Source organism: Xenopus laevis, chromosome 4L (assembly GCF_017654675.1).
Source record: "Xenopus laevis strain J_2021 chromosome 4L, Xenopus_laevis_v10.1, whole genome shotgun sequence".
NCBI lineage: Eukaryota > Metazoa > Chordata > Amphibia > Anura > Pipidae > Xenopus > Xenopus laevis.
In genome coordinates, this window is record NC_054377.1 from 30047367 (window position 1) to 30056489 (window position 9123).

The following is a 9123-nucleotide window of genomic DNA, read 5'->3' on the forward strand; positions in this document are numbered from 1 at the left end:
AGTGGCGATAGAACAACAGTCTGAAATGCTATTAAAGATGAAAGACAGGATTTTTTCAGACTCGTTTCCTGGTAAATTTTGCCCTACATTTACAGTAAGCCACAAAAGCAATTTTTACATTTGGTTGATTTATAGAACAAAGGACCACAAAGTAAGCAAGATGGTTCTTGTTAATAGATGTAACTCTAATTCTGTTGTGTTTCAGTGATTGTGAAAGGTGTGTGGGGTAATGTATTCAGGAAACTTAGTCATCTGTGCATCCCAAACAGTTTTGCTTGCTCAATGAGAAAATATCTACATAGCTAATGGAAAGAAGCAGAACTCTTACACAAGTTTAAAGCAATGGAAATGTACATAGGAAGCAGTTGTTTTAATTCACCATATTAACAAAAAAAAGCTGCATGCATATTGTTTTAAAGTGCTGAGATCAGATGAATTCATACACAGTGCAGAAAAATTCACAGTCCTTTATACAATATAACTCCCATCGTTACTGGTAGAATCATTTCCCTTTTTGATATCGGTATATTTTGAAAGGAGAAGTATCCAGTTAGCTGATTATTTTGAGTGGCCGTCCATGTTTATACATTTTCTATGGCAACTTTTGCATGTCAGCCTTCAGAGCATGTAAATGAGACTGGAGGCTGGCTATATTGATATTTGCATTCAATGTTGAGCCCTTAAATAACACCCTAATAATGATTCTCCCTTAATATATTTGACAAAGCTGCTTTTCTATTCCTTTGTTGGCATTTCGCAGAGTCCTCTCTTCTGTCTTTATTTGAAATTTGGCATTCGGGTCACAACAGAGGTTGGTCTGTCAAGAAGAACAGGTTTTCTGCTTCTTTATCCATTGACCGCCACACAAGCCCAGAGCATGATGCAGAAAAAGCAGCAATAGATTACTGAGGCCAGGAAAACAATGCTGAGTCCTATGTACTGCACGATGAGTGTCCAGAAAGCAAAGAGGAAAAGGACATTGTGACACTTTCCGTGGTAGTTTATGTGGTGCTGAAAAACCCAGATACTGCCTGCAGGAAAATTGGATAAATACATAAATAAATCAATCAGAATCTCTCCAGAATAATTCAGGTCAGTATTTATTAGTTAATGGTAAATTAATGTAATTAATTCAAAATATATAATAAATAATGAAGACCAATTGAAAAGGTTTTGTCATTCTTATACCATACTAGAAGTTAACTTAAAGGCAAACCACCTCTTTAGTGCTGTATAATACCTATAAATGGCCATAGGGACAAAGAAGCATTAAGGATTTTTGTTGCCTATAATTGTATTTGTGTTAAAAATACTGCTGTAATCCATAGAGGGTAACGGTGTTTCTGCTCTGCATCATTATTATTATTATTATTAACATGTATTTATATAGCGCCAACATATTGCGTAGCACTGTAAAGTAAATGTGATTATACAACTACATCACATGAATTACATATATAGAACATATGGAGTAACAAACATCACAATCAATACAGGTACAAAAAGGTGAGGAAGGCCCTATGCATAGGCATACAGTCTAAAGGGAAGGGAGTAATACACAAGGTGTGGGAGTGGGCAAGATCGAAGTAAGTGGGTGAGAAATGTGGTACTGTATGTGGTGTTGCGTTTGGTAGTTAAGCAGATAATGCTTAAGGTGTATTTTATGTACAATTAAAGGAACAAGCTGGAAAAAGGAGAAAAGGCACAGGATACGTAGCTGATAACAGATCATCTCTGTAGTATAGCATAAGATTCTTCAGAATGTATCTGTTATCTACTAAGTGTCCTGTACTTGAATGGCTGCCCCCATGGCTACAAAGCAGCTTGTTTATATAGACTATAGTAGTTTTTCTGAAGCAAACACAGTTGCTTTAATAAATGCAGAGCAGTAGTACATTATATTCACCTTTCTTTTAAAACATTTAAATTTTTTGGTGGTACTGTACCTTTAATGTTTTTCCAGCAGAGCTTGGTCACCAAAACCTTTTACATGCTGTCAGTGAGTTGCATAGCATTAGAGACAGCAAGCCCAGTGGCCAGGAATATAAAGAACACACTGGTGGTTCTTACTGTTGCTTAATTTCAATACTTAACCCCAAAACTGATTTTGGGGATGCCTGAAAAGATTTTCTGTGCAGTTTCAATAATGTTTAGTTAAGCAACGTATGTCCATATAATTTCATGCTTCAAGGAGAAGGAAAGGTTAAAACTAAGCAAGCCTTATCAGAAAGGTCCATCTAAATATTCCAGTAAACCCCCAAAGTAATGTTGCTCTGAGTCCCCTGTCAAAAGAAACACTGCATTTCTTTCCTTCTATTGTTTACACATGGGCTTCTGTATCAGACTTCCTGCCTTCAGCTTAAACCTCATTGCCCTGGGTAAGAACATGCCCAGTTTGCTCCTCTCCCTCCCCCCTCCCTTCTCTACTGTAATCTGAGCCCAGAGCAGGGAGAGACTCAGGCAGGAAGTGATGTCACACCACATTAATACTGCAGCTCCTATCCTAAACAAACAGAGAGTTTCTAGAGCTGTTTACTCAGGTGTGGTAAAGCATTCTACAGAATAAATATAGCATTCGAGCTTGCACTATTGCAGCTAATCTATTGGCAATAAAATGCCTCCCTAGCTTTCCTTCTCCTTTCAGTGTACTTTGCTCCAGTTTTGCTAATACAGGTATGGGATTAATTATGCAGAAATCCTTTATCCAGAAAGGTCAGAATTAAGGAAAGGCCATATGCCACAGACTCCATTTTATCCAAATAATCCACATTTTTAAAAATGATTTCCTTTTTCTCTGTAATAATAAAACAGTACCTTTTACTTAATCCAAACTAAGATATAATTAATCCTCATTGGAAGCAAAAGCAGCCTATTGGGTTTATTTAATGTTTACATGATTTTCTAGTGATTTAAAAGGGCATGTAAAGTCTTAAATAGAATAAGACTAGAAATGCTGTATTTTGTATACTAAATATAAACATGAACTCAATGCACCATCTTGTAACTTTGTTAAACATCTTTGCAAGACTGACTGTGCACATGCTCAGTGTGGTCTGAGCTGCATAAGGATCGTCATAAACAAAGCTGCTTGAGTTCTGCATGGCTGGGAAGTAAGGCGGAGGCTCCCCCTGCTGTTCATAAGTATGATTGTTTCCCTGCTCAGCCATTAGGGACCATCTGACAATTCCTATCCACAGCAGTAAATAAAGGGAGAATTTCACTGCATACAGTCAGGTTTCTTATCAAAACAGCAAACATTTTTTAATTAAAGTATATTGGAGATATCGGCTCAGATCCTACACAGGCCTATAAGCTGCGGACCTAGGTATGGTCACGTTAAGGGTGAAGACACACAGATCTACTCATAGCAGCTACTTGTCACAGCTACAAAAATAGACAATAGCGATAATTAGCTTTGCTAAGACACTAACCCCCATATGTAATAAAAGGCAATAAGTTTGCCCAGGAGTAGTAACCCATAGCAGCCAATAAGATGTTTGATTTTAAATAAGTGACCAGTATATGCTACCTGCAGATTGGTTGCCAATGGTAACTTGGGCAAACTTAGTTCCTTTTATTACATAACATTTGTTTTAGCAGAGGCAATTCTAAGTATTATCTATGCAAACTGTGGCGAGCAAGGCCAGCCAGGTGCCCTAGGCAACTTGGCCGGTCGCAGCACTTAATAGGCATGTGCGCACATGCGTGAATAGATGCGGAGAGAGGGGACCGGTGGGAGGCAGTGAATGTCCATGTCTGGTGCCCCCTCTCCAAGCTTTGTGCACTAGGCATGTGCCTAATCTGCCTACCACTAGTTCCGGCCCTGACGGCAGAGGATATTTAGCCACAAAAAGTAGCTGCTACAAAATGCCCTTTACCCTTAGACACAAAATTAGCTCTTCACTGATCGGCAAAGTCATTCAGATGCGGAATTTACAGAATTAAAAATGTAATGTACAGTTTAAATTTGTTGTGTTGATATTTTTGTACACATCCATAACATTAAGAATGTTCTTCAGAGCTGTTATGAGATCTTCTTACCCATAATAAGCCAACAGATCCAGAATGTGCCCAGAATGCAGAGAAATAAGAACAGCAAGGCAAAGTGGTCACTTGTAAAGAGGATTGCAATGATAGTTGCAAGTAGTATAAAGTGAATTCCTTGCACCAGCACATAGATTGGAATGTGTCTTTCCAGAGCGCAGTCATCCAGGTAGGAGGCACCTATGGAAAGTTGAAACAAACAAGCATCAGTATTTTAACTTTTGTCCACAGTTTGGCAGATTTGACCTCCATTTCCGAAGTCTAGGGCACAAAAAAGGGCTTGTTTTGCACCTTTTTCTGTTTGTTTTATCTGATGTTCAATTTTTTATGCTCCTAGGATGGAGCACAAAGGATGTGCAGTACTCTGTATGCAGCATTGGATATGTGTAGTTGTGCTGCATACACAGTGGGTGGTAGAAGGCTAGCAAGTGGCATGACCTGTGCAAAAATCAACACCAAGGGAAAGGGTTAATAAAAAGAACCCTAAGAAGTGCAATAGTGCACCCCTTAGTATTCAAGTATTTGCAGTTTTGCACGCATGGCATTGGTAAAAAAAAATCTTTTTGTCTTCATCATTGCAGCCAATAACAAAGCTAACAGGAATACAAACACTTACCAATAATTATAAATGTAATCCCTATAATGCACAGGATGGTTATGACTAAGACCACACCAACTGCAAGAGAGAAAATAGCAGGTATTATTCAATACTGTAGTTATTGACTACTGGTGAAATTTAATTTAACCCAAATAAAAAAACAAAGGGGCATTCACAGAAGTGGAGTTAAACAAGAGTTTTGTGGATATGGCAGTTTTCCAGAATGCCACATTAGTCAATTTGGAGTAACTGTCTCTGTACAAATCTGGAGTGCAATTTGTGGTGTGTTAAAAAAAGGCTTAAATACAGACAATTGTGATTTTGTTGTTTTTAACTCTAATTTTAATTCTATTTTTTGAATAGTATAATATACACCTGCCTATGTGCTTCCTCTTATGTTGTGAGAGCAAATTGCACCCAAATGCTCACAATTCACTGACCTCCCAGGCAGACATCAGATCACAATTGAGGCCTCTGCAAATCCATTGGAAGAGAATGACATAAAGAGCCTGTTGCAGTCTTTGCCTGCTGGGATTTTTAAGCCATACCAATAGCCTGCACCTGATTTCAGGGAACACCATTGTTTTGGCCCATTTAATGTTACTGCTGGGCACACAGCAAATTCTATTTAGGGCCCCAAATACATTGGAAAGTTGCCCTATTCTACCAAAGAATGAAATTGCTCATTAATTAGGGCTTTACTGGGCTCTCTACACTCCTGCCCCCCCTGCAACTGTAGGGTCTGCCTTCTCTATAGTTATGCCCCGGCTATAAATTCTCCCTACTTTCTGCACCCTTTCTCACCCTGCACCTGTTCTATCCAGTGAGTATTGTTGGATACACACAGTGAGGGTTGGGGCCCCCAACAATTTTGGGATTCAACATGCACCATTGTCTGTTAGTCAATAGATGTAATCATTCTATACAATAAATGTATAGATTGTAAAGAGCTATATAGCTGTGCAAAATGCTTTGCAGGTGACAGTGGCTCTTTAAGTACAATACATTTAACACATTATTTGTGTGTTTTGATTTACTTGCATGTTTCAGATAACATGCAGTCTTGCTTGTACTATGTCATTCTATATCCTGATTATAAATGTAAAAATATGGCAGGACTGACATTTCAGATGTACAGCGTATAACAGTTATAACACCACCATTTGGCTATTTCACACCTATTTTGTTGAGGCTATCGTCATTCCAGCCCCCACCTCTGAATGAATCATGCTCTCTCCTACACTAATATAATACACTGCCTTGGTAAACCTTCGTACCTCACATCTATGGAACAAATTATTGACATGCACACAGCCCTTATTCCTTTTTCCCAGCCAGCATCAGGCAACACTATTCACTCACAGCCCACTTGTCTTCTCACAAACAAGCGTTTCTAAACAGACCATTAAGGAGCAGAATAAATTGTGTCTTATAATAAGAGGCCATGTTCTCTTAGTTTTACAGTGCAGAATTTTACCTTCTGAGCCAAGCTGTGCTCCTAGGTCCAACGACTGGATTAAAGCCAGATATCTTTGACCTTAAGTGGGCATATCGGGGAAAGATCTGCTCATTTGACAAACTCGCCATTGCATCTAATAGTGTATGGGCATCTTTAGTCACTAGACAAGATTTTGGTTCAGGATATTCACTCCTCATTTGTATTCAAATTTCCAAAGCAAAGTGATTCTGGGAAGGAAGACTGGGATCATTCCTAAAATTTCTGTTTAGTGGCATACACTAGAGACTGAACTAGAGTTGCAGGGTTGGACCCTGGGAAAAAACCTGTCAGGCCCACCAATCCAGATCCGCTACCTGCTTCCTCCTGATCTCCCTGGCCCTGATCACAACAGCAAGGAAGGAAGGTACACAACGCATAGGGGGTGCTGTAGGGTGTTGCTGCTGGAGCGGGGGTGCCTTGATGTGAAAGTCTGGTGAGACCCAGACCCCCAGTCCAACATTGTAGAGCAGTATGCTGATCCAATTCCCAACTGCAAAGTGGTTTTCTAGTTATTGACTCAGGGCAAATTATTACAAGTGCTAACCTCATATCCTAGTAGGGTTGCTACCTTTCCCTGCCTGTAACTCTGGACAGGGGCAGGACAATGATGTCACAGGGGCAGTGTGATTATATTGTGGGCAGGTCGATTACCTGATAAGGATGGGTCGGTGGGCAGGGCTATGATCACCATGTCAATCTCGGGGAATTCTGCGTGTTTTTCCAAATTAGGAAAACCAGGCAGACAGTTTTAACCAAAACCGGGCTGTCGGGGTCAAAACCATGGCAACCTTATACCCTAGGCTGGTGCTTCTAACCTATAAAATCTGCTCTGGCCCAGGGTAGTATTGTAGGAAACATTGCATCATCATCTTGGAGAAATTTGATTTACTAGTTAGAAAATGAAAGACATGATCTGGTTGGCTGGTGTAAGCAATTGCCCAGGTGCAATTAACTGAGAAATTCGGGCCCACTTATGTGCCATCAGCCTAAGGCATGTAGCACATAGAGATCCACTCGTGACCACCCCACTGAAGTGCGCACTGACAGCCACATCATCCACATGTCATTGCACACACAGAGTGAATTTTGGCCTTAAAATGCACAGTTGCACATCTCTGTTTTTTAAACCAGAAATTTGGCTGCATCCCCTGGTAGAGAATCGTCCCTGATAAGAAAATGTAATTTTGCACAACTTTTCCCATAGACATTAATTGTAAAATATAAGTGGTTTAAAATGTATTTATGAATCTAATTCTAGACTACACATGATTGTATGACAAATGCCTGTGTAAGAACTCTTACAGATTTTGGCTCCTCAAGAATTGTACCAACCAATGGAACGAAAGGAGAACTGACTACTGCTACATTGCTTCAAAAATGCACAAATGCTGCTTTACATTACAACTACATTTAAAGTTATTAACTACATTTACAAATAACTTTATACAAACTAAAATAACTAAATACCTTTATAAAACTAAAAAGACACAAAAAGTTTCATGCATGTTGGAAAGTTGGTTAGAATTATAATTTTTGGGTGACAATCCACTGTAATTGCAGTAGTATTAGAAAGAATTGCTTACCTGTAAAGATATCGGGTTTGTGACATAGTTTGTTCTAAAGAAAGAAAAAGATAAAGAACAACATGACAATATATACCTTTCTCAAACATACCTGTCGCACAGTAATATAGAGCTTAGTTTTTAATGAGGGCCTGAAGGCTCTTACCCCTGCCATTGTATGAAAAGGCTTCTGGGTAATTATGGTGACAGTGTTCAGGTCAAGACATCTAGGAAAAGTGAGTAAGGGTAACCAGACATATAAACAAAAGTATCAGAACAGAAATACATTGATAACAATGAAGACCTGGTTCTTGGAGCAGTTTTAGTAAATTACACAAAAGGAAAATAATCAAGAATAAATGGATGCAAAATAATGCATGCAAATACGAGGGGGAGGGGTTTGGGAAAGAAAGTTATAGCAAACAAAAGTAAAAAAGGGAATGGAAATGCCCAGGGGCAGGTTGCTGGGCAAAGGAGTATTAAATCTTCTGAAGGTGGTAGGCATGAAAAAACATGGATTCAGCCCCAGACAGTCATAGTCTCCTTTACCAATGCCCTGAGCCCTTACTTTTGCCCCATTTGCCTACCTGAGGCACAGTCTCTGCTATTCTCCCCTTTTCCTGCTCACCACTTAAAATCATACGCTCTCCTCCCCGTCTCCCTCTGATGTTGAAATCAGCCACAGCGATATTGCATTTTCAAATGATTTTTAGACTGCCCTATCCTTGCCCTCTTGTACCCACACAGGCCTCTACCTCCCTCCACTCTTTTTAGGTCGCCCCCTCACCACCCTCCCTCTCCCACCACTGGAAATGTAGTATCTTCAGGTGCGTCGTAATGTCTTCTTCCCATAGCAACAGCATTGAGTGTGTATGCTGAAGAGCGCAGCAACACCTCCCACCCTTCCATTCCATCATCCACCCATTATCTACACCCCTTAATCTGTCTGTCCCCTCTATGTCTGACTTCATAGTCTGCCTTTATTATCAAACACTGCACATGCTTGTACACATTTCTTTCCAGCACAATACATTTCTCCATGCATCTACCTATGCTTGTCTCTTCTCCAGGCATACACAGTGTCACTGCTGGACTTTGCTGTGTTTGACTTGTGCAAACACAACGTGTGCTAAGCTGAAAGGGTCACTGTGCAATAGTCCTGAATCCCCAAGACCTTACACCTCTTTAGCTGCCAGTCCCTCCTTCCATCAGGCTACAGAACAAAACATTCCCCATCCTGCATATCTGTGCATTTCTCTGTATTTCTCTGTACTGCCTACTTCCCTGTTTGCAAATCATTGTACGTCTCACCCCCTCCATGCACGCAGTTTTTATTCCTTTCTTCAAGCCATCAACAGGCAGTACAATTCATGGCCCCTCTCATTCTCTAAACGTAAGCAATGCAGATCACTAAGCAGCAG

The 9123-nt window shown here is 40.0% G+C and overlaps 1 protein-coding gene across 4 annotated transcripts; it reads right to left on the reverse strand.

The window, feature by feature from the left end:
• Positions 1-333: 333 nt before the first annotated feature.
• Positions 334-8852, reverse strand: LOC108713625 (transmembrane protein 272-like). 4 transcript variants are annotated; one of them, XM_041590037.1, is made up of 6 exons: positions 8752-8852; positions 7869-7929; positions 7724-7757; positions 4661-4720; positions 4042-4224; positions 334-1031 (listed from the first exon to the last, which is right to left on the reverse strand). In XM_041590037.1, exons 2-6 carry the CDS (start codon positions 7875-7877, stop codon positions 847-849), a joined length of 471 nt encoding a protein of 156 aa, XP_041445971.1. In that variant the 5' UTR covers positions 7878-7929; positions 8752-8852; the 3' UTR covers positions 334-846. The 4 variants fall into 4 exon arrangements, with proteins under 4 accessions (XP_041445971.1, XP_041445970.1, XP_041445969.1 ...); XM_041590036.1 differs by lacking the exon at positions 8752-8852 and adding an exon at positions 8331-8583; XM_041590035.1 differs by lacking the exon at positions 8752-8852 and adding an exon at positions 8290-8579.
• Positions 8853-9123: the final 271 nt, after the last annotated feature.